Here is a 25674-nt window from a genome sequence, read left to right as displayed (position 1 = left end):
CAAAGTGACTGCTCAGTCAATCAGTGAAACACAGAACAGAAATCACATGATTCAAAATGGGAAATTGAAATGGTAACTAAATGAGGCAAGTAATTCAAATGAAAAATCAGGCCTGGGGCTAAGGTAGGGTGACCAGATGTCCCGATTTTATAGGGACAGTCCCGATATTTGGGGCTTTTTCTTATATAGACTCCTATTACCAGGGCCGGCTCCAGGGTTTTTGCTGCCCCAAGCGGCGCAAAAAAAAAAAAAAAAAAAAAAGCTGCGATCGCGATCTGCGGCGGCAATTCGGCGGGAGGTCCTTGGCTCCGAGCAGGAGTGAGGGACCGTCCTCTGAATTGCCGCAGAATAGTTGGACGTGCCGCCCCTCTCCGGAATGGCCGCCCCAAGCACCTGCTTGGCAAACTGGTGCCTGGAGCCGGCCCTGCCTATTACCCCCCACCCCGTCCCGATTTTTCACACTTGCTATCTGGTCTCCCTAGGCTAAGGTGATGTGTGTATTGGATAATACAAAGAGTTTCCAATGGAGTAAACGAATGCTTTCCAAAGGACATGCTTTATTTTTTCTCTTAGGATTTATTGAGCTACTTGGAAATCAATGGGAGCTTTCTCCATGGACTTCAACAGGAGCAGGATTTGGGTCTTATTACCTTGGTAAATAGCTCCCTCTAGAGTAGACAATAGGACATGTGTGTCATTTGGAAGAGGGTTAGTCTTTTAGAATGATGTGGCTGGCAGTTTCTGGCAGTTTGTGTAATGCTTATTGAATTACCTGGAAACTAAAGCTATCCCCTCCAGAGAGCATCCCATATATGCTGGTCTCAGATATATTCTGGTCTGAAAATCAGAACTGAAGGCCAGAAGTGCAGGCTATTGCTAGGCACTAAAACTTGAACGACTGAGACTCATCAAATTACCTGAGTATATAACTTATTCTTACCTACCATTTTACTTTTGCTGATTGCTTTCGATCCAAGATCATGATCTTCTGAGTTCTGGTCTCATGGTGATTCATGTCAGGAAGCAATAAAAATCACAGAGGATCTCTCTGTAGCCATTACCTCAGCAACTGATCTTCTGTTTTCAGATCTCTTACAAAATTCTGTATTTAGATTAAACATTTTGTGCCAAATACAATAAAGATATAATTGTGCTTTCTGATCTGTACATGCAGACAATTCACAGATATAAAAGTTGAACCAGTTGCTCCAAAGACCCTGTATTAATTGCGGCTTTCTTGTTTCAGAGGTGTTGTCAAAGTTGACATAAATCTGCAGAAGGTGGACATTGACCAATGTTCTAGTGAGGGATGGTTTTCAGGAACTCACAAATGCCATCTCAACAATTCTGAGGTAAGAGCATTAGAGAATTGAACTCAACTGTAATAGTAAAAACTATCTTTCCATCATGTAACATTTTGCTTTGTGTTTACTGTATGTTGTGTTGTTTTATATTTTTCTTTAAAGGCAATTTGTGCTGTAAAGATGTTTCTGTGCCTCAAGGTATTATGGTAGCATATGAATAGTAGGAATATCAGCACAAAATAAAACTGAATCTCACTGTGCAGACATAACAATGTTAGCGGCAAAGAAGATTATCAGTGAAATGACTTATGAAGTTCTGCTTGAGAGTTAAATAATAGACATTACTTTATACAACATCTTAAAATAGACTTGCAATTAAAGTTTATCACTTTTGGCTGGCAAACCCATTGTGGATTATATAATAGAACTGGTTGAAATGCTGATGGTATTCATTCAAAAAGACTTGTTTTTGTATGTGCATTTGCAAGAGTAATATGCACTAAGAGGGAAAATTGGATTTTGTATTTTTTTTCTCTTAAAATAGAAACGCTAACACTTCGATAGAGCTGACTAAATATTTCAGTGTTTCACATCTTCCTGCACCATTTCTCTCTCCCCTCAGTCGCTCTCCCTCAAGGATCTGTGATTAGCTCAGTTTGTAGCTGCATCACAGATCATCCAAACTGGACAGTCACCTGTATGCAATGAGACTTTGACACTGGAATACTGATTAGAATACTAATTAGATTCTTGGTATTTTATTTATATGGGGGATATTTTCAAAGGCACAAATTGGAGTCGTGTCCAACTCCCCTTTACTTTCAATGGGAATTGGGCACCTAACTACTCTTTCTACCTCTGAAAAACTCCCAAATAGTTATTAAAACATACATAGACAATTGTTGCTTTCCTCTGCTTTAGGTGGTGGTGTCATTAGTAGAGCTGGTAGGAAATTTTTCAACAAAATGTGTTGTGTTGTAAAATGTCAATTAGTAGAAAACAAAACTGTTTGTGGGAAAAGGTCAGTTTCAGCAGATTTCTCAGTTAAAAAACTCCTTATGGGGAAAAAATTAGTTCTGAAGTTGTAAAAATGTTCCATTTCTTTGAAAAGAAATTGTTCTTTTTATTTTTGGAAACAACTTTATTTTAAAATTTAAGCTAATTATCATTTTTAAAAAGTTTAAATTTGTTTAAAATGAAACATTTACATTGACCTGAATGAAAAAAATTTCAAATTGTTTGTTAGTTTGCAAAAGTTTTCAAGATCTTTTGACATTTTGTCCAGGCTAAGGACAGGAAAACCTTTGAAATCTTGAAAATTTTCCTGCGATGGTAAAACAGTTTTCTGCTCAGCTCTCATCCTCAGTGAATGCCACCCTTTAAAATGTGATAGTCGTCCTGAGCTTAAGGCCAATAGTTGTATATTTTTTGGGGGGAAAGTATTGTCTTCTCCTCCCTTATGTCACAAACAGAGACATAAGCAGCGTGAGTGTGGTTGTTGGGTTAAATTTCTTCCTACAACCAAGAAGAAAAGGAAAAATCTTAGAGGGTGCCTCAAAATATGTTAAAATTAAAATGGAGAGAACAATGAAAGAAGGGGATAGTACTGGTCTTTAACTCACTTTAGGCCTGATCCACAGCCCACTGAAGTCTTTCCATTTACTTTAATAGGCATCGGACCGGGCCCTATCTTTTATATTTTAGAAAGTGAGGTAACAGAGTGAAACCAAGACAGACATATTTCCATAATCAAACTTCCCTCCCAAATCTGAGGCCTAACAATGGGATCCTGGGCAGAGCACCCTGGCTGTGAAAAAGAGGTTTCCCTTTGAATGTGACATTTAGTAAAATTGCTGTAATTTCACATGCCTCCCATTTTATTACAGCAGGTGAGGCAAGTGGAGTGTTACTTTGGTAAATTTAGTGGTGTGGTTAGACGTTGGCTGTGTGTTATCTCAACTGGGAAGTCTCTGATGCTCGGGATGCGCTTCTTCAGCTGGGGGAAGTACATAACCCACACACCTCCTGGGTGTGGTGTTGTGACCCCTCTAGTGGCACCGAGACCACTTAGCGATTAATGAGTCTGCTACAGCCTTAGTTAATGGCCATGTAGCTTTTAGTTCATGCAGTAGAGACTCATGCACTATGCTCCAGAGGTCCCCGGTTCGATCCTGACAACCGGGGTCTGTTGGTGTTACAACTGCACAATTGATTTTTGGCTTTGGGGAGTCACCAAAAGTAACCTCATTGGGTGACTGAAAAATTCCAGTGATGGCCTCTGTGCCTATGGAAAAATGGTGTGTGACCATGTAATTGCAAAACTTTCATAATACAAATGCACAAGGGGACCGAAATAAGGTTGCATGAGCAGCCTTAATTCTTGCATTTCATAATTTCTGAGTGCTTGACTTTGCAACTTGAATGTTCTTTGAATGTAGGGTTGGCTCTTTTTTGAGAGTGGAAACGTAATGTATACACATTGTCTATTGTTCCCTCTTCTCTCTAACCTGTCTGTACTTAGATTGTTAGCTCCTCAGAGCAGGGACTGTCCCTTCTAGAATATCTAGACAGGGTCTAGCACGATTGACATTATCATAACAAAAATAATTAGCCACTATGTGGTGGTCCTTCTGAGGGGCTTCTACTGGCTTGGGGAAGAGAAAGCATGCATCTGAGGCTGCTTTCAGTGCCTTTAGGCCTTTCTGTTTGCTCCTTTTCCTTCCTTCCATGTTGTATAAGAAAAGTGGAGCTCATGCGTGTCTGATCCAGGTGCTTTATTCCTACTGTCTTCTGCCCACCATATTAACTCTCCAGCTTCTAGAAAACTCTCAGGCACAGATCTTCCTCAAAAAGGAAGGTATGCAAGGGTTTCAATCAGGGCTGTCTTGTAATGGGTCAATCACTGAACAGAATGTTTAGTAAAATAATTGTTTATGCAGTTTTCTTACTCGTCCCTTAACATTTTTGTAATACAGGAAAGTTCTTATGCAGCAGCAGCATCTTTCTGTGTTCCAGCACAGAGTCCTTTCTTGGCTTCTCCTGATGTTCCCTAACACAGATTCTTCCCTCACAGCAAAGTTTAACTTGTATGTTTTCTTATAACTCCCTTCATCTCATATATTTTTTAACATATTTAAAACATACTGTTAATTAGCACAGTCAATAAATAACAAGCCTTTAGGCACAATTTTGTGTAAGCAGCAAATAGGAAGTTTCTCTATGGAGGATTTGGACAGTCTTTGTAGGGAAGACAAAGAGGAAATAGGTTTCAGGGTAGCAGCCGTGTTAGTCTGTATCCTCAAAAAGAACAGGAGTACTTGTGGCACTTTAGAGACTAAAAAATTTATTAGAGCATAAGCTTCCGAAAGCTTATGCTCTAATAAATTTGTTAGTCTCTAAAGAGGAAATAGTTGGAAGGAACTTAGTAAGGGCAGTTGGTCAATTCTTCACCTCAGTATCATAGTCCTATGTTTTTAGGGGCACTCTTCTTTGTAACCAATTATCATGAAAAAGATTATTTTATTTAGGGCTAGTAATATCTCATCAGCTGTTTATTCAAATACATTTATCAAACTCATTGCCATAGTATCTGAATGCTCTTAGTTCTGTTACCCCTACAGAGACCATTCAACTCAGTATGTGTGATCTAGGCTAGCCTTGTGCATGACAGACAGAATTGTTTAGTAAATTCCAGTCATTTGAAAGTGTTGAAATCCAGTCAGTATTGTGGGACACTTTAAGCCTGATCCAAAGCCCATTGAAGTTAATGGGAATCTCTCTCCATTGACTTAATTAGATTTGGATCAAAGTCTAAGGGTATGATTTAGAGTAGACCTCTGAAGCATCTGGTACTGGCCACTGTCAGGCACTGGAATTGTTGGACCACTGGTTTTATCCAGTAGGCAAGTCTTATGTTTCTATTCCGTTTTCTGGGTGCTGTACTTCTAAATGTAGAAGAGACCCACGCCCCACTCTCTGCCCCTGCTGCATGGGCACCTACCATTTCATTTTAGATGCACAATGTTAGTGAGAAACTATATTCTCTGATTCATGAAAACAAAATCTTTGTTCCCCTTGATCTCTGGTAAATCATTCACATTGGAAATACAGGTTTTGCTCTTCATCCATTCAAAAATAAAACAGAAACTAATGGTTTAACTTAAAGAAAAACTTTACATTTTATCTTAAAATTGTAACAGAGCACCATTTATTTCTTTAGAACAAGCAAATATGGTATTTAGATAAACAAATTTTCAAACAAATGAAGGCCTATAATGCAGGGGGCCATCATGGGACATAAGTCAACCCTGGCTAACGTTTTTTGGATAACAGGGAGTTGGTTAAACAAGATTATACTGCAGTGAAGTTACTGGCAATGATCCTTCCACAGCAAAATCTATTATTACTTCAAATCTCATAAACGTCTGATAGTGACACTTTCCTATCAATAACATAACCTGACAGTCACTTCTCTATCTCCCACTACAGTGTCGGACACTCTCTTTTTTTATTCTGGGCTTTTTGCATAGACTCTTCTATCTAAGATGCCACTCTTCCTCTGCTGTTGGTACTTTCACAGCTGCTGCAGTGTTTCCCTTGAAGCATTTCTGCAGTGTCACACTGTCTTATAGCACTTCTCAATTGACACTTTACAGTACTTTTCAAAACGGAAAACCTAGTTGAAAGGTCAGAGTTTCAAAACTGCTGAAAGTAATATTTAGCCACGTACCCTGAGCTTTTTATTTATTGCCAACAAAATGTTGTATAAGTACTTCATGGAATAAGCTTCTAAGCTAAAATTGCATTGTGCATGGTGGATAACTATGCAGGCAAGTAACAATAATGGTTTAACAAAGTTTGGCTGTAGGAATGATGCAAACATAGCATTAGTACTTCCAATACAAGGATAAAAATGAGGTGGTGTAGTTATTGTTCCAGTCTCCTTTGGGACTGACCTATTAATGCCAATTCTGTGGTCTCAGGTGTATGGGTTTCTGTTCCTCCACTTTCCAGAAAAAGCAAAACAATAAAAATTAGGTCACAATAAATGGAAGTCTTTGGTGGTGTAAGAAATGACTGCTGTGTTCTATCCCAGCAGTGGTTGCATTTCAGTGTTTGCACATAGTGATGCCAGAATGAGAAGTGCATACAAATGCAACTTATGAAATCAATAGAAGCTAGGCACCTAGGCACTGATGAAAATCCCACTAGGTGTTCATTTGTATCTTCAGGTGCCTAATACCACAGGGACTAGAGTGATCAGGGGCCACAAAAGTACCTAGATAGATGTTTATGTGTAGGTACTTTTATAGCCCATAATCACCATACTTTTATGGCTCAGCAATACAGTGATAAGTGCCATGCCTAGGAGTAAGTGTTTGCAGGGCCCTCTGTTAGTTCATTCATTCATCATGTTAAAGAGCAAGCAGCAGATTCTCAGCTGATGTAATGTCATATCTGCAACAGTGGAGCTATAACAACTTACATCAACTGAGGAGCTGATCCTAAAACTTAATGCTGGGCCAGCACATCAGGTTCTTAATTGGCAAATAAACATACTGAGCTTGCTTTTGAGATTCAAATGTCTCTTTAGAATTCTGATATCAGTTTCAAGTGCTTTATATTGTACATGTACAAGCTTATATGTACATTTCTGTATTTATTTTTAAAGGCTGGAAATGTTCTCACTTCACTGAACTTTACATGGCTTTCTAGATGTGGCTAATAATGAAGATATTTGTATGCGCTTTACTTAACTGTTGCGGGAATACTATGCTCCCATGTTTAACTTAAATTCTTTTTGAGGCAAAAATATAGGAAGAACATTCTTACTGTGAGGAAAATGTAATTACCTTCTGTGTTTACTAATGTTTGAGTGAAATTTCTGTATTAGAAATTAAAACCAAAATGAATCTTCCATGCTCCTCATCCTGAAAAAGAGACAATTTTTAGGAAAATAAGATAGCATTTCCCAGTATGGCTGATAGTCAATTAAATTAAATTATTATTAGCATAAAATAAGAACTGAAAAATATGTGCTGTTAATGATCTAACATCTAATCATAACCTATTGTTATGAATCATAAGAAAATGGTAACAAGAAAAATGTACTCACCAGAAACTTAGAACTATAGAATTAGAAGGGATTGCAAGGGTCATATAGTCTAACCCCCTGCCAAGATGTAGGATTTGTTATGACTAAACCATCCAAGACAGATGGCTATCCAGCCTCCTTTTGAAAACCTCCAGTGAAGGAGCTTCCACAACCTCCCGAGGCAGTCTGTTCCATTGTCCTGCTGTCCTTATAGTTAGGAAGTTTTTCCAGAGATTTAATCTAAATCTGCTGTGCTGTTGTTTGATCCATTGCCTCTTGTCCTGCCCTCTGTGGCAAGAGAAAAAACACTTTTCTCCATCTTTTTTATGGCAGCCTTTCAGGTATTTGTAGACCACTATCATGTCCTCCCCTTAATCTCCTCTTTTCTGAACAAAACATATCCAGTTCCTTCAGCCTTTGCTCAGCCTTAAATTGAGGTCTTGAGAGCACAGCATCCATCTTTAAATATCACCTGTTTTGGGGAATAGAAGAAATATAAAGGTGATACAGTTAATATTTTTCAGTTTGCTATTATTATGGGAAATCATTTTAGCATCTGTTTGGCAGGTATGGACTTGTGAATTGCATTTTATCTGCAGCTGTAATTTTAAACACACATTTCATTTCTATAGAGTACTTTTCATAAAAAGTATTCTGCGCCAATTTGCAGAGTTGTGGACTTTCAAAGAGGCAAACGACAGAGAGAGAGAATGATGGAAACAAAGCAGAACTTTGAGGGATAGATTTAGTATGGCTGAGGCACAGTCTTCTTTTGTGTCCATATTTCTGTGCCCACAAAGAGTTCAGAAATAGACCATGAGAATGAACTCATTGTGTAATGAATAGAACATACAATGATGCAGCTAAATCAGAAAATTAGCTAAAGCACAAACTTAGCTAAAACAAACACGAGTATGTACACAAGCAGGGGAAATCCCACCCCTTGCTTGTAGTGTAGATAGAGCCTTAGAGAGAACACAAGTAAGAGGGGGTATGATAACTACACCATAGTAAAAGCTTTAGAGAAGGTAGATTGGGCACTTTTACTCACCTTCTCACAATACAAGAACAGGGAGATATTCAGAGACATTCAGTTAAAAGGCATAAAAAATTAAAACTGATGAAAGGAAATATACTTTTTTCAAACAATGCACACTTTGGGGGTATTTGTGCTTCCAAGTACCCGAATGTGCACCTACTGTCAGTTTTGTGCTTGCAATTCAAATGCAAGAACAAATTGTATTTTCAAATGGAATGCTGCCCTTCTGAAATTTCCCCCCAAAGTTTGGTAAAAATGCAAGTGTAACCACTGGTGAATGTGTTACAGCTTCCCCCTAACCCCGCCTGCCCCCAGGCCGATACACAAAAGATACGAGTTGTTACAGCCCCTTGCTAGAGAGCATTGACTCTTTAGCTCAAGCTGTAGCAATTCTTGCTTTTATCTCTGGAGTGCCCAGGTCAACCCCTATTGTATGATGGCTGCGTTCTGGACCAACACAAGTACATACTTTAACAATTATTCATGTGAGAGAGTGACCTGGCATGAAATAGTTTTACATGAGGAATGACATAGTCTCATATTTGATAGAAAGCTTTATCTTCCTAAATGAGTGGTTGGAATTTGAGGAGTACTTCCTTCCTCTCTCTCTAGTCCAGTAAACATCGGCATGGTTGTTCAAACATGCCCTGTACACACAGGATTAAAGCTGAGGGGGAATATTGATTTTGGACATAAGGCTATGATACCCATGGTTTCCTTGTTGTCTTTTCAACCTAGGAGGCTAGCTTGAAAGCTTCAGCAGCTTCTGGAAGGGTAGTTTGGCATTTTGGAATGTGAACAGCTGCCCTGAAGTTTGAGCAATAAAATGTTTAATTTTTGGATGGGGACAATATTTTGGGTAACTTGGAGGGAAAGAGGCAGATAGCAAAGTGGGAGTCTCATCATTCTGAGGTGACTTCTGGGGGCCGGGAAGGTGGTGATGAAATTTGGATTAGGACTTTCTCTGATGATTGAATGGGGAGTTGCAGCTCAGATGGCACAGGTAGAAGTAGGTTGGAACCAATTCTGTGAGGTCAAGTGAGAATGGAGGTTAAAGCCTATTGAAACAGCGGGGGTAGCTCTCATTCAGTGAGGAGGGGGAGCTGTGGGGAAATGCTGTTTACCTAAGCCCAGGGAAAGGAGAGACAGCTCATCCTTTAACAGAGAGCAGTGTTCTTCCACCTGCTCTCCTTCATTTTAACAGCTGAGAGGGAAGCAGTATCTCTGAGGAATACATGGACCAGAGACTAGGTTCTGTGGTGCTGAGAGAGGGAATGGATAGCAGTTGCAGTTCTCAGAGGCTCAGAAGTGAAGTGTGTGGAACATGCAATGGTGCAGCTAAATCAGGAAAAACAATGCCTTTAAAGTTTCCCAAGAGGAACACTTCCCAATATCATTATCAATGTCAAACATTGGAAAAACTGTTGACTGATGTTCTCCTAGGGAAGAGGAGGTGAGATGAGGTCAGCATCCAACATAGCTAAGATCCCAATGGGCTATGTCAAGTAAAATTTCCACGTAACCACTTACAGATATTTTCCATCTAGCCCATTATGAAACAGGCACACAGCATAAAAAGCACTGAAAAGAATGTGATATGTTGGTGATGCAATCTGAGGGTGGACATGGATTGCAGAATGTGGTTAACATTCAATCTGGCAGTGATACTCCTTGGAAGTGCAGGCAGAAAGCAATAAAGTTATGGACTGGAGATGTGGCAGCAGGAAAATATAAACAGGACCATAGAGGATGGATGGAGATATAGTTTCTAGAAGGAAGGAAAGATCTTTTGGTGGTAGAAAGGACTTGAGCACCAAATACTATAACAAATCTTGGGCTAAGAAGGAGAGCTAAGATTGAAACAACAAAAATGAGTTAGGAGCAGCACAGAGTAGTTAATAGGTGTAGAATATTACACAAGAATGACCATTCTGGGTCAGACCAAAGGTCCATCCAGCCCAGTGTCCTGTCTACAGACAGTGACCAATGCCAGGTGTCTCAGAGGGAGTGACTCTAACAGCTAATGATCAAGTGATCTCTCTCCTGCCATCCATCTCCACCCTCTGACAAAGAGAGGCTAGGGACACCATTCCTTACCCATCTTGGCTAATAGCCATTAATGGAGTTAACCTCCATGAACGTGTCTAGTTCCCTTTTAAACCCTGTTATAGTCCTAGCTTTCACAACCTCCTCAGGCAAGGAGTTCCACAAGTTGACTGTGCACTGTGTGAAGAAGAACTTCCTTTTATTTGTTTTAAACTTTCTGCCCATTAATTTCATTTGGGGCCCCTAGTTCTCATATTACAGGAACAAGTAAATAACTTTTCCTTATTCACTTTCTCCACACCGCTCATGATTTTATATATCTCTATCATATCCCCTCTTAGTCTCCTCTTTTCCAAGCTGAAAAGTCCTAGCCTCTTTAATCTCTCCTCATATGGAACCTGTCCAAACCCATAATCATTTTAGTTGCCCTTCTCTGAACTTTTTCTAATGCCAGTTTATCTTTTTTGAGATGAGGAGACCACATCTGTACTCAGTATTCAAGATGTGGGCGTACTATGGATATATATAAGGCAATAAGATATTCTCCGTCTTATTCTCTATCCCTTTTTTAATGATTCCTAACATCCTGTTTGCTTTTTTTGACTGCAGCTGCACACTGCGTGGATGTCTTCAGAGAACTATCCACGATGACTCCAAGATCTCTTTCCTGATTAGTTGTAGCTAAACTAGCCCCCATCATATTGTATGTATAGTTGGGGTTATTTTTCCCAATGTGCATTACTTTACATTTATCCACATTAAATTTCATTTGCCATTTTGTTGCCCAATCACTATTTTTGTGAGATCTTTTTGAAGTTCTTCACAGTTTGCTTTGGTCTTAACTATCTTGAGCAGTTTAGTATCATCTGCAAACTTTGCACCCTTATTGTTTACCCCTTTCTCCAAATCATTAATGAGTAAGTTGAATAGGATTAGTCCTAGGACTGACCCTTGGGGAACACCACTAGTTACCCCTCTCCATTCTGAAAATTGCAGCTAACACCTCGTAGAACCAACTGCAGAAAGAAATATTTGTCTCTGTCACATTCATAGTTGCAAGAAAAATTGTGACTCATACAATTCTGAGTATATGAGAAGCATTCAGCAAACATGGACCATCTTAGACTGCTTTTTAAAATAATATAGTTTTGCATCATCAGTGTTCGTGGGAAAAGTCCCCTATGATAGCAAATTGGATCTAGTCTAGGACTCCCCCAGACACAATTATATAAAACATGGAGGAGGCTTGTCGGAACTTTCCGTGATAAATAGGGCCCTACCAAATTCATGGCCATGAAAAACATGTCACAGACTGTGAAATCTGCTCTCCCCCGTGAAATGTCAAATAGAGGAGAATGATCACATCCCTCGATCTGCTGGCAGTGCCCCTACTTCTACAGCCCAAAATGCCGTTAGCCTTCTTGGCAACAAGGGCACACTGTTATCCAGCTTCTTGTCCACTGTAACCCTAGGCCCTTTTCTGCAGAACTGCTGCCTAGCCAGTCGGTCCTAGTCTGTAGCAGTGCATGGGATTCTTCCGTCCTAAGTGCAGGACTCTGCACTTGTTCTTGTTGAACCTCATCAGGTTTCTTTTGGCCCAATCCTCTAATTTGTCTAGGTCCCTCTGTATCCTATCCCTACCCTCTAGTGTATCTACCACTCCTCCCAGTTTAGTGTCATCTGAAAACTTGCTGAGAGTGCAGCCCAAGGACCGACCCTTGGGGCACTCCGCTTGATACTGGCTGCCAACTAGACATAGTATTGCCATGCTTACTTCTGTGCTGCCTTCAGAGCTGGCCAGAAAGCTGCTGGCCCGAAAGTGGCAATGGGTGGCCAGAGAATGGTGGCTGCCGTCTGAGGGCCCAGCTCTAAAGGCAGCAGCACAGAAGTAAGGCTAGCAATACCATACTATGCCATCCTTACTTCTGCACTGCTGCTGGCAGTGGTGCTGCCTTCAGAGTTGGGCTCCCAGCCAGCAGCTGCCACTTTCCGGCTGCCCAGCTCTGAAGGCAGTGCCGCCACCAGCAGCAGTGCAGAAGTAAGGGTGGCAATACCGCGACCCTCCTACAATAACCTTGCAACCCCCACACGACCTCATTTTGGGTCAGGACCCCTACAATTACAACACCATGAAATTGCAGATTTATATATCTGAAATAATGAAATTTATGATTTTTAAAATCCTATGACCGTGAAATTGTCCAAAATGGACCCTGAATTTGGTAGGGCCCTAGTGGTAAACAAGGTGCCCTGCAAATCAACTTTTCAGTACAATGAAGAGTCAGTTTGCTTAGCTACAGTACTCTTTGCCTTTTTAAAAAGCATTAACTGACTCATTGTTACACAAGAGTTAAACTTGGCTTCTTACTGTTCCCCTCAAAAGGAGAGAGCCTTATCAACCAATGCCTGATTCCTAGTAGCTTTGCTAACTCAGTACTGTGCATTCATCCAGTTTAGATTCTATTTACTGTTGTTTTCCCTTCCTAAGGGTTGAGAAGTGAAAGAGAGTGGGTGAGTGGTTGAGTGATGCTGCAAGTAGAACAGAGAGAATCAAAATCAAATGAAAATGCATTTTGCTTCTGCAGTGATGCGCAATCCTGTGGCAATCCTTCCCCCGCCCCCACCCCAACCTCCTTTCTCCACTGATGTTGCTATTTTCAGTGCTGTCACTGAAAAGTCTGAAAGCTGTATTGCCAAGGATGACATCACAACATTAGCTAGTGCCGATTAGCTGAGGTCATGATGCCATCCTTGCAAGTCTGTAGAGACAATGGAAAGCAGGTGCCCTCAATTGACTTGTAGAACCTTTAAGTCAGTTGGCACGGAGTGGACCCAGACAGATCCAGGTCTGGTATTCCCAGGTGTAGATACATTCTTTCTATTGAGGGTCATGGGAGTGACTTGTTACTATATTAGCAGAGCTTCCCTGCTCCTTTTGGGGACTAGTAATAGCTGACAAGATCCTTTTAGTCTTCATTTTTGGCCCCTCTTCTTATTTGCTTATCACTATCTGAGATTTTTTTCCGCCATACCATTCTACAGTGCGAACTTAGCAGAACATGTATATTATCAGAACAGGAGAGATTTGCAAGCTTAGAGACTCAAAGGGTTGGCAGCAGGGGAGCTTTTCAAATCTAGGATGTTAGTTTGGATCCAGCCCTTGGAGGGTCTGTCTCAAAGCTATTACAATCTGGTGGCTCTTCAATGGCCTACGTTAAATGAGTTTGATGGTCTCAATATATTTCCAAAGTGACAAGTATCCACATCTCCAAAGCCATCACTACAGGGGGCACTAACTGGTACTTTGGTGGGCCACTTTAGCAGAGAAGTTGAGGACTAAATGTGCATGGAGACAGACCTCTCCTCTTCCCTCTTAAGGTGGCTGAGGCATGTTAGTGAAGTAGGATGGGGAAACTTGCACTGCTGCTACCCATGCTGTACTGGCTCTGTATATAAACAGAGAACTTGATTCTTCAGGGCAGTCAATATGGCACTTTTTAATTAGCAGGCACAAAAAATGATGGCTGTGCAGTATATGTACTATCTCTCAGATAGTTTTACTTTGTGCGTGATAACTACAGTTAGCCTGTATAATAAGGGCTACATATTATCCGAGGTATTTATGTGGCTCCCATTACCTTAGTATCTGAGCACCTCCCACACAATCTTTAGTGCATTCATCCTGTGAGGTAAGGAAGTACTATTATTCCCCATTTTACAGATGGGGAACTGAGGCACAGAGAAACCTTGAATTACCATGGTCACATAGGAAGTCTGTGGCAGAGTAAGAACTTAACCTGGATCTCTATTGTCCCTGGTACCAACTATATGTGAGTTCTGAGTGTGCTATTACAGAGTCACATATTTAATTGCTTGCTTACTCAGGCAATATATTACAAACTGTTTTTGATAGTGGCCAGAGAAATATTCTGCTTATGTCAGCTGCAGTATTGGACAGTAAATTTTTTATTGAAGAAATGTGGACTTGGTAAACAGTATGTGTTATGCATTGGCAGGGTAATTTTTGACAAAACCACAGAGAAGCATAAGAGTGAAAAAGCTTGTCTGTTATCTCATTTTAAGAAGCCTTGTGTTAAAATGGAGCAAGCATTTCTCAAGCCTTACTGCGCACAGTGAAAACTGTGCAGGAGGAGGCAAGTCTAAATTAGACTTGAGGAGAAAGTGTATTGTGCTTCCCCCGCCCACTCTTCCAGTAGTGAGTTAAAATGAGATTGAAAGCTATTAAATAGCCCAGGAGGGAAACCAGAGAGAGAGAGAGAGCGAGAGAGAGAGAGTAAGCATTATTGAATCTCATATGTTTATGCAGGGAGCTAAATTAATAACTTCCAGGGATTCAAATTTATTTTGTTTCCTAAATGGGAGGATGTTTCTAACATCAGGACTTGAGGTACCATTGGAAATTTTTGGTGCGATATAAGCATTTTCTCACAGCACCTTCTTGTGTATAAAAAATAACTCCAGTCTGTCTCCATGAGAGTTAATTTAGAATCCACAAATGTGTGTGATTAGCTTAAATCATTCTTTCCTATGTGAATTATCTTGCATTTGTCAATACTGAATATCAGCTGCCATCATGTGGCCCATTCACTTAGCTGTACTAAGCCTCATTAAAATTATGAAGTCTTCACTAAACCATATTGTGTCATCTTTTTTTGCCTCTTCACTGTTCATTAATTTATTAAATGCCAGTACTAATATGGGACCTTGGGGCACCTACCTGTTAACCTTTTACCTAGTTGAATAATGGCCATTTGTTCTTACTCTATTTGTTTTATCTCTGAGCCTGTTTCTAATCCATGGCAGTTCTTTGCCCCCTCACATCATAGATGCTTAGTTTCCTAGTTTGCTACTTATGAGGAGCTCTTTTTTTTCATTCAATGAATGAGGAGAGCATGAAAAGCTAGTTTTGCACAAAATTTTGTGCATGCGAAATTTTGAATAGAAATAGGGTAGTGGCCATCTTAAATTTTTTCTTTTGTTGGAAGGATAGAAGTGAGGAAAAGCATGCCTTATAATGGGGATACTAGAAATGACTACTGCTAATAAAAATCTCTCTCCAACAAATCAGTTGTTGAATTTAGTCTCCAAATTTAGCACAGTTGTTATACACATGGCAATTGAATTTCTGTGGTATTTACCTGGATAAAATGTATGGTATTTCTTCCATAACAAACAATTAAAAATTGGTCAGTTTGAGCCCTAACAGAGTTTCACGCTTTTTTCAGTCCCCATCGCTGAACAACTGTGTCTGTGCACTCACACACGCTTTAATGACAACTGTCAGGCCATTTTCACACTTCCAATTTAAACAGAAAATAAGGTATTTCTCTTATTCCCTTTTGGAATTACACACAAAAAAGCCAATGTTACCTCCTTGGCTCCACTGCCTGGCCTGACACTCTGCTGCCTTCTCCCCACGTAGCCCCTTAGAGGAAGTTAGGATTAGGAGTTAGCTGTGCCTCCCCACTACCTGTGCCCCTCCCCATCTATATCCTTCCAGCCTCTTCTGAACCTGCTCGAGCTTGGCAGTGGGAATCCCAATCTAAAGGTTCCATTCAGGTTCATTGGACCTGGGGCCCCTCACTCATAAGCAACAAGAGGGAGAAGTTGTCTCCAGATCAGAATTACAAGCTTTGTATATCAAGTAACTTTGGTTTAAGGCAGGGGTGGGCAAACTGCGGCCCGAGGCCTGCATCCGGCCCTTCAGACGTTTTAATCCAGCCCTCAAGCTCCCGCCGGGGAGGGAGTTTGGGGGCTTGCCCTGCTCCATGCATGCCATGACTCCGCGCAGCTCCCGGACGCAGTGGCATGTCCCCCCTCTGACTCCTACATGTAGGGGCAATCAGGGGCTCCACACACTGCCCCCGCCCCAAGTGCTGCCTTCGCAGCTCCCATTGGCTGGGAACTGCAGCCAAATGGGAACTGCAGGGGCGGTGCCTGCAGACGGGGCAGCGCGCAGAGCCTCCTGGCCTTGTCTCTGCATAGGAGCTAGAGGCGGGACATGCTGCTGCTTCTGGGAGCTGCTTGAGGTAAGTGCCATCCAGCGCCTGCACCCCGACCCCCTCTCGTGCCCCAACCCCCTGCCCCAGCCCTGACCCCCCTCCTGCCCTCTGAACTCCTCAATCCTAGCCTGGAGCACCCTCCTGCACCCCAACCCCTCATCTCCAGCCCCACTCCAGAGCCCACACCCCCAGCTGGAGCCCGCAGCCCCCTCCCCCAATCCCCAGCCCAGAGACCCCTCCTGCACCCTGAACTCCTCATTTCTGGCCCCACCCCAGAGCCCGCAACACCAATCGGAGCCCTCACCCCCTCCCATACCCCAACCCCCAATTTAGTAAGCATTCATGGCCCACCATACAATTTCCATACCCAGATGTGGCCCTTGGGCCAAAAAGTTTGCCCACCCCTGGCTTATGGTCTTGTCAGTTTGACACTGATCCCAGATAATATAAATGGGGGCCCCACAGGGGATCAGTTCTTGGCCCTATGCTATTTAACATTTTTTTAATGGCTGAAGAAAACCTAAAGTCTTCACTGATAAAGTTTGCAGATGACACAAAAATTGGGAGAGTGGTAGATAATAAAGAGTACAGGTCACTGATATTCAAGTGATATGAATCAATTGGTAAACTGGGTGCAAGCAAACAATATGCATTTTAATACAGCTAAATGTAAATGTACACATCTAGAAACCAAGAATATAGGCCATACTTTCAAAATGGAAGCCTCTATTGTGGGATGCAATGACTAAAAAAGATTTAGGGTCATGATGGATAATCCACATAAGATGAGCTCCCAGTTAGATGCTGTGGCCAAGAAGGCTAATGCAGTCCTGGGAGGCATAAACAGAGGAATCTCAAGTAGGAGTAAAGGGGTTATTTTACCTCTGATTTGCATTGTTGTGATTGCTGCTGGAATACTGTGTCCAGCTCTGGAGTCTACAATTCAAGAAGGATATTGATAAACTGGAGAAGGTTCAGAGAAGAGCCATGAGAATGATTGAATGATTAGAAAACCGTGCCTTATAGTGATAAACTCAAGGAGCTCAATCTATTTAGCTTAACAAAGGGAAGGTTAAAGGGTGACCTGATTACTCTATAAGTACCTATGTGGGGGACAAATATTTGATAATGAGTTTTCTTTAGTTTAGCAGAGAAAGGTATAACATGATCCAATGGCTAGGAGCTGAAGCTAGACGAATTTGTATTGTTTGCTTTATTTCCATTTTTAATAGTGAGAGTAATTAACCTTTGGAACAGTTTACTCCTCATTCCTCCTCAATGGCATTTTTAAAATGAAGATTCAATGTTTTTTTCTAAAAGATCTGCTCTAGGAATTATTTTGCAGAAGTTCTATGGCCTGAGTTATACCAGAGGTCAGACTAGACTAAATGATAACAGTGGTAGAGTCTTGGAATCTATGAATTTCACATGATTCCTTCTAAACAGCTCTAATTACAAATGAAAGGTGATTATGAACCATTATTTTTAACTGAGTCTGGAATTGTATTATCATAAATACTTCAAAGCTAACACTAATCCCCACTATTTTCAGAATCCAACAAGAAAAACTGGTGCCTGTGCCATAATGACTAAATTATGTGCTTAGGTGCCTATTGCTTTATATTTGTGTTTCATGCATTTTGTATAAACACAGAATAAGGGTAGGTTCTAGAGGTTATTTATAAATTCAGCATAGCTGTGCTGTGCTTTGTTATTTTTAGGAGTGAATGGTAGAATGAATAAATGTTACATTCATGAACTTTGCAAGTTTTTATCCTATAGTACTGAAGCGCTTTGCAAAAATTGTGCAATTAAACCCACAAGCACCTTCTGAAATTCAACCGCTGCCAGAATGGAGCAGTTGCAGTGCTTCTGCACTAGCAGTTCCATCCGGTCTCCCTATCTTTTCTGAATTACGTGTCTTTTTACCCTTTCAAAAATGGTTGTGGTAGAAAGCCAAGAGATAAACTGGTACCCATGGATGGATTACTGTTATAGGTGGGCAAACGAATTACGACAAAATAAGAGCTCTGTAATTTTCATCCAAAACTCATTCAGACTTTAAAAATAAAAAGCTAGCGACACCTTTACACATCAGTGTGCTTTCAAGTTCCAGTGGAAAGCAGAGATGCAAGTTGCGAACTGTCACAACAGTCAGTTCTGATGGTACCCCCTGCCCTACCAAGCATCTTGTGAGAGTCTTTTTCAGGTGTCCCACCTGGTGTTGCAGACCCAAGAGGTATGGATAATTTTCATATAAGCATTCCCATATGTCAGTTAACCAAACCCAAATACCAAATTGTTTGAGATTTGCCCATTTCTAATGTGTAGAGCAGATTAAATATTGCACAGCCCCTTCCCACACAGTATTTGAGAAAGTTTATATGACTTCTGAGTGGCTGTTGAACTTGACCATACAGTTTCTACTGTTTGGTTCTCACCACTCAGATTACTATTTTACTAGTTTTAATGTTTAACATTTTTGGTATTTGGGTTTAGTTAATTGACTATTCTTCTTTACCTCTTTAATCTGACACCCTGATAATTTGTCCAACACTTGATCAATGTCATTTTAACAGTTTAGTGGTAGAAAGTGATAAGAACATAAGAATGGCCATCCTGAGTCAGACCAATGCTCCATCTAGCCCAGCAGTTTCCCAACTGTGGGTTGGGACCCCAAATGGGATTACGTTTTAATGAGGTCACCAGAACTGGCTTAGACTTGCTGGAGCCAGGGGCCAAAGCCCAAGCCCAAGCCCCACTGTCTGGGGAGAAGCCTGAGGGCTTCAGCCTTGGGCAGTGGGGCTCAGATTACAGGGCCCCTGCCTGGGGCTGAAGCCCTTGGGCTTCAGCTCCCCCTCTCTTCCCCCAGGGCAGTGGGGCTTTGGCTTTGAGCCCCCCCCCCCCAGGGTGGCAGGGCTTGGGCAGGCTCAGGCTTCGGTCCCCCCCCGGGGTTGTGTAGCAATTTTTTTTTGTCAGAGGGGGATCGTGATGCAATGAAGTTTGAGAACCCCTGATTTTCTAGCCCAGTATCCTGTCTTCTGACCGTGGCCAGTTCATTCAAAAGAGAATGAACAGAACAGGGCAATCATCAAGTGATTAAGAACATAAGAATGGCCATACTGGGTCAGACCAAAGGTCTATTCAGCCCAGTATCCTGTCTACTGACAGTGGCCAATGCCAGGTGCTCCAGAGGGAGTGAACCTAACAGGTAATGATCGAGTGATCTCTCTCCTGCCGTCCATCACCACCCACTAACAAACAGAGGCTAGGGACACCATTCCTTACCCATCCAGCTAATAGCCATTAATGGACTTAACATCCATGAATTTATCCAGTTCCCTTTTAAACCCTGTTATAGTTCTTACCTTCACAACCTCCTCAGGCAAGGAGTTCCACAAGTTGACTGTGCGCTGTGTGAAGAAGAACTTCCTTTTATTTGTTTTTAACTTGCTGCCCATTAATTTCATTTGGTCGCCTCTAGTTCTAATATTATGGGAACAAGTAAATAACTTTTCCTTATTCACTTTCTCCACATCACTCATGATTTTATATACCTCTATCATATCCCCCCTTAGTCTCCTCTTTTTCCAAGCTGAAAAGTCCTAGCCTCTTTAATCTCTCCTCATATGGGACCCGTTCCAAACCCCTAATCATTTTAGTTGCCCTTCTCTGAACCTTTTCTAATGCCAGTTTATCTTTTTTGAGATGAGGAGACCACATCTGTATGCAGTACTCAAGATGTGGGCGTACCATCGATTTATATAAGGGCAATAAGATATTCTCCATCTTATTCTCTATCCCCTTTTTAATGATTCCTAACATCCTGTTTGCTTTTTTTGACTGCCGCTGCACATTGCATGGACGTCTTCAGAGAACTATCCACGATGACTCCAAGATCTTTTTCCTGATTAGTTGTAGCTAACTTAGCCTCCATCATATTGTATGTATTGTTGGGGTTATTTTTTCCAATGTGCATTACTTTACATTTATCCACATTAAATTTCATTTGCCATTATGTTGCCCAATCACTTAGTTTTGTGAGATCTTTTTGAAGTTCTTCACAGTCTACTTTGGTCTTAACTATCTTGAGCAGTTTAGTATCATCTGCAAACTTTGCCCCCTCACTGTTTACCCCTTTCTCCAGATCATTAATGAATAAGTTGAATAGGATTGGTCCTAGGACTGACCCTTGGGGAACACCACTAGTTACCCCCCTCCATTCTGAGAATTTACCATTAATTTCTACCCTTTGTTCCCTGTCTTTTAACCAGTTCTCAATCCATGAAAGGACCTTCCCTTTCTTCCCCATGACAACTTAATTTACATAAGAGCCTTTGGTGAGCGACCTTGTCAAAGGCTTTCTGGAAATCTAAGTACACTATGTCCACTGGATCTCCCTTGACCACATGTTTGTTGACCCCTTCAAAGAACTCTAATAGATTAGTAAGACATGATTTCCCTTTACAGAAACCATGTTGACTTTTGCCCAACAATTTATGTTCTTCTATGTGTCTGACAATTTTATTCTTTACTATTGTTTCAACTAATTTGCCCGGTACTGACGTTAGACTTACCGGTCTGTAATTGCTGGGATCACCTATAGAGCTCTTTTTAAATATTGGCGTTACATTAGCTATCTTCCAGTCGTTGGATACAGAAGCTGATTTAAAGGACAGGTTACAAGTCATAGTTAGGAGTACTTGTGGCACCTTAGAGACTAACAAATTTATTAGAGCATAAGCTTTCGTGGACTACAGCCCACTTCTTCGGATGCATAAGTGGGCTGTAGTCCACGAAAGCTTATGCTCTAATAAATTTGTTAGTCTCTAAGGTGCCACAAGTACTCCTGTTCTTTTTGCGGATACAGACTAACACGGCTGCTACTCTGAAACAAGCCATAGTTAGTAGTTCCACAATTTCACATTTGAGTTCTTTCAGAACTCTTGTGAATGCCATTTGGTCCCGATGACTTGTGTCTGTTAAGTTTATCAGTTAATTCCAAAACTTCCTCTAGTGACACCTCAATCTGTGACAATTCCTCAGATTTGTCACCTACAAAAGCCGGTTCAGCGGTGAAGACTGAAGCAAAGAATTCATTTAATTTCTCCGCAATGACTTTATCGTCTTTAAGTGCTCCTTTTGTATCTCGATCGTCCAAGGGGCCCACTGATGGTTTAGCAGGCTTCCTGCTTGTGATGTACTTAAAAAACGTTTTGTTATTACCTTTTGAGTTTTTGGCTAGCTGTTCTTCAAACTCCTTTTTGGCTTTTCTTATTACATTTTTACACTTAATTTGGCAGTGTTTATGCTCCTTTCTATTTACCTCACTAGGATTTGACTTCCACTTTTTAAAAGATGCCTTTTTATCTCCCACTGCTTCTTTTACATGGTTAATCCACGGTGGCTCTTTTTTAGTTCTTTTACTGTGTTTTTTAATTTGGGGTATACATTTAAGTTGGGCCTCTATTATGGTGTCTTTGAAAAGTGTCCATGCAGCTTGCAGGGATTTCACTCTAGTCACTGTACCTTTTAATTTTTATTTAACTAACCCCCTCATTTTTGCATAGTTCCCCTTTCTGAAGTTAAATGCCACAGTGTTGTGCTGTTGAGGTGTTCTTCCCAGCACAGGAATGTTAAAAGTTATTATATTATGGTCACTATTTCCATGTGGTCCTGTTATAGTTACCTCTTGGACCAGATCCTGCGCTCCACTCAGGACTAAATTGAGAATTGCCTCTCCCCTTGTGGGTTCCTGTACCAGCTGCTCCAAGAAGCAGTCATTTAAAGTATCGAGAAATTTTGTTTTGGCATTTCATCCTGAGGTGACATGTTCCCAGTCAATATGGGGATAATTGAAATCATCCTAAATTCTCCAGTCCCAGCATCCTAGGGACACCCAGAGCCTGGGATTGCATCCCTGACCATCTTGGCTAATAGCCATTGATGGACCTATCCCTCCATGAACTTATCTAATTCTTTTTGAATCTGCTTATAGTTTTGGCCTTCACAACATCCCCTGGCAATGAGTTCCACAGGTTGCTTGTGTGAAGAATTACTTCCTTTTTTTGTTTTAAATGTGCTGCCTATTAATTTAATTGGATGACTCCTGGTTCTTGTGTTGTGTAAAGGAGTAAGTAATCCTTCCATATTCACTTTCTTCACACTATTCACAATGTTATAAACCTCTATCATATCCCCCCTTAGTCTTCTTTTTTTCCAAACTGAATAGTCACAGTCTTTTAAATCTCCCCTCATATGGAAGCTGTTCCATACCCATGTAATATTCCAGGGGTGGACCTACCATGGATTTATACAGTGGAATTATGATATTTTCTGTCTTATTATTTATCCCATTCCTAATGGTTCCTAACATTCTGTAAGCTTTTTTGACTGCCACTGCACATTGTGTGGATGTTTTCAGAGAACAATCTATGATGACTCCAAGAACTTTCTTGAATGGTAACAACTAATTTAGACCCCATCATTTTGTGTGTATAGTTGGGACTGTGTTTTCCAATGTGTATTACTTTGCATTTATCAACATTTATGTATTAAGACAGAAAATTAAGCATACTCTGATTTTTATTTTGCATTTTGTAGCTACAAATATATCTACTTGTTCAGTCTCTAGAACTTTTAAAATAGAATTAGAAGAGACATTGCTAAGTGACCTCAAATTTCATTATCTGCTTGTTGATTTTTTTAGGTTTGAAACAAGTTATAACGTATAAAACAAGAGGTCATGTCATGTAGAGTATAGTTTTATAACATTGTTAGACTGGGAAAAGGGAAGAGTATTGAATTAAGACTGCAGGCATCTAGATTAATCTAAAAATCTTACACTGAATGAAAAAATCTGAGTTCTGTTTTGCAACACCAATGCAGTGACTTCACTATGGTTATGCCATTGGTGAAAGAAACAAGCGTACACAGAGCTCTTCTTCAGGTCTATAGTTAGTTTAGTTTGAAGTAGAATTGGGTGAAATTTTTTGGACTAATTGATTTGCTGAAAAGTGCAGTTTCAGGTCAACTGAAACTATTTGTGAATTTGACCTGATAGTTTCAGCCAGGGAAAACTATCAGGTCAAAAACAAAAAGTTTTTTAAGGTCAGCAAACCATGTGGGTGTGGAGTTAGGGCACTTGCCTAGGATGTAGAAGACCGAGGTTTGAATCCCCACTCTGGAGCAGGGACTTGAACTCTGGTTTTCTGATTCCCAGGTAAGTAGCCTAACCACTAGGCTGTTCTGGGGTGGGTTTAACTCAATCTCTCCTTTTGAAACTGTTCTACTTTGTATAAATACTTAAATATTTCTTGGGCCAAAAAGAGAGAGTGAGTGTGACTTTGCAGTCTGGTGATTAAGGCACTCACCTGGAAGGTATCAAAGATGAGACTTCAAATCCCTCCGCTAAGTTGGGCAGAGAGAAGATCTTTCAGAATTGTAAGAAGGGTCACTACACTCTCACCTGGAGGCCAAAGGTCATTCAGTAAAGTATCTAAGATCTATTTAGCTCTGTTGCTAAATTAATAAGTGTCCCTCACAATACATATCAAGTAACTTGTCTGAAGAGCAGGACTTTTGCCGATATTGCTGTGGCAGCAAGAAGCCAACTGAAAATACAAACATGATTGCAAACATTTACATATGGTGTGTCTTTCAGCTTGTAATAGTTCAGGAGGAGTTCTCATCTGACCATTCAAAAATAATGTTCAGACTCTTATTGGGGCTGTTCTGATGGGTAGCATATGTTTGAAAGTCTAACAGAAATGGATTAAAAAAAGCACACCATAAATGTATATATTGGGTTCACTAGGTTATCGCACTGTAGTCTGAAAATAAAACATACACTTTTATGTGGATGCGCCCCTTCCCTGTGCATGATATACATAATATAAAATGTTTTGGATGCATGCTGTTTTCTCTAGTGTGTCCAGACCCTATGTCTGGTATTGTTCTCCACTAGTGAACTGCCATATCAAGACATCTAAAGTAGAGTTGGCTGAAAATTTTCTGACAGAAAGGGCTGATTTGACAAAATCAAAAAACTTTGGTGGGAATCTATCAATTTTTGTCAAATTCTGATGGGAAAATATCAGAACTTGTAGTTTCAATAAGGTCAGGATGTTTTGATTATTATATAAAATAATATTAACGATGTTCCAATCTGACTGAAATGACGCTTTGGAATACTTCGTTTTGTGAAAAATCCCAAGATTTCTACCTTCTTTGACAGGGTAACTAGCTATTGGATAGGGTGAATGTGATGGACATGATATACCTGGACGTCAGCAAGGCTTTTGTTACAGTCCCACATGACATTCTGATAAGTAAGCTGGAGAAATGCAGGGTTGGCGGAACTACCATTAAGTGGACACAGAATTGGTTAAACAACCGCAAACAAAGAGTACCTATTAATAGAATGATGTCAAATTGGAAGGAGGTCTCAAGTGGGGTTCCACAGGGATCGGTTCTGGGTGCGGTGTTTAACAGCTTTATTAATGACCTGGATATAGGAATAGAGAGCATAATGGTCAGATTTGCAGATAACACAAATCTTGTGGGGAGGGGTTGGTTGCCAGCACTTTGGAGGTTAGAGCTAAAATTCAAAGGGATCTTGATAAATTGGAGAACTGGGCTATAGACAACAAAAAGAAACTCAACAAAGACAAATGTAAGGTGCTACACTTAAGGAAGAAATACCAAATGCACAAAAACAGAAAGGGGGAAAACTGGCTTGACAGCAGCACTGTTGAGAAGGATTTGGGAGTTTTGGTGGATCACAACCTCAATATGAGTCAACAATGCAATGCTGTTGCAAAAAAGCAAATGCAATTTTAGGTTGCATTAATGGAGGCATAGCATGAGAATCATGGGAGGTGATAGTACTGCTTTACTTGATGCTGGTTAGGCCTCAGCTGGAGTACTGTGTCCAGTTTTAGTCATCACTGTATAAAAAGGATAGAGAGAAATTGGAAAGAATCCAGAGGTGAGCGACAAAGATGATCAAAGGGATGGAACCCAACCCATATGAGCAAAGGCTAAAGGAACTGGGTATGTTTAGTTTGGAAAAGAGATTAAGGAAGGACATGATAGCAGTCTTCAAATACTTGAAACCCTGTCATAAAAAAGACAGGGTAAAGTTGTTCTCTCTTGCCACTGAGGACA

The 25674-nt window shown here is 40.7% G+C and overlaps 1 protein-coding gene across 2 annotated transcripts in view; it reads left to right on the top strand.

Moving 5' to 3' along the window:
• GPR158 (G protein-coupled receptor 158) overlaps window positions 1-25674 on the top strand; it is a 323156-nt gene that overhangs the window by 18398 nt on the left and 279084 nt on the right. For both annotated transcript variants that reach the window (XM_005302808.5, XM_065586867.1), the window contains exon 2: window positions 1247-1352. In XM_005302808.5, the coding sequence (XP_005302865.2) occupies window positions 1247-1352 (106 nt within the window). The remainder of the gene's footprint in view (window positions 1-1246; window positions 1353-25674) is intronic.

Source organism: Chrysemys picta, chromosome 2 (genome assembly GCF_011386835.1).
Source record: "Chrysemys picta bellii isolate R12L10 chromosome 2, ASM1138683v2, whole genome shotgun sequence".
Classification (NCBI taxonomy): domain Eukaryota; kingdom Metazoa; phylum Chordata; order Testudines; family Emydidae; genus Chrysemys; species Chrysemys picta.
This window is presented reverse-complemented; position numbering and strand designations above follow the sequence as displayed.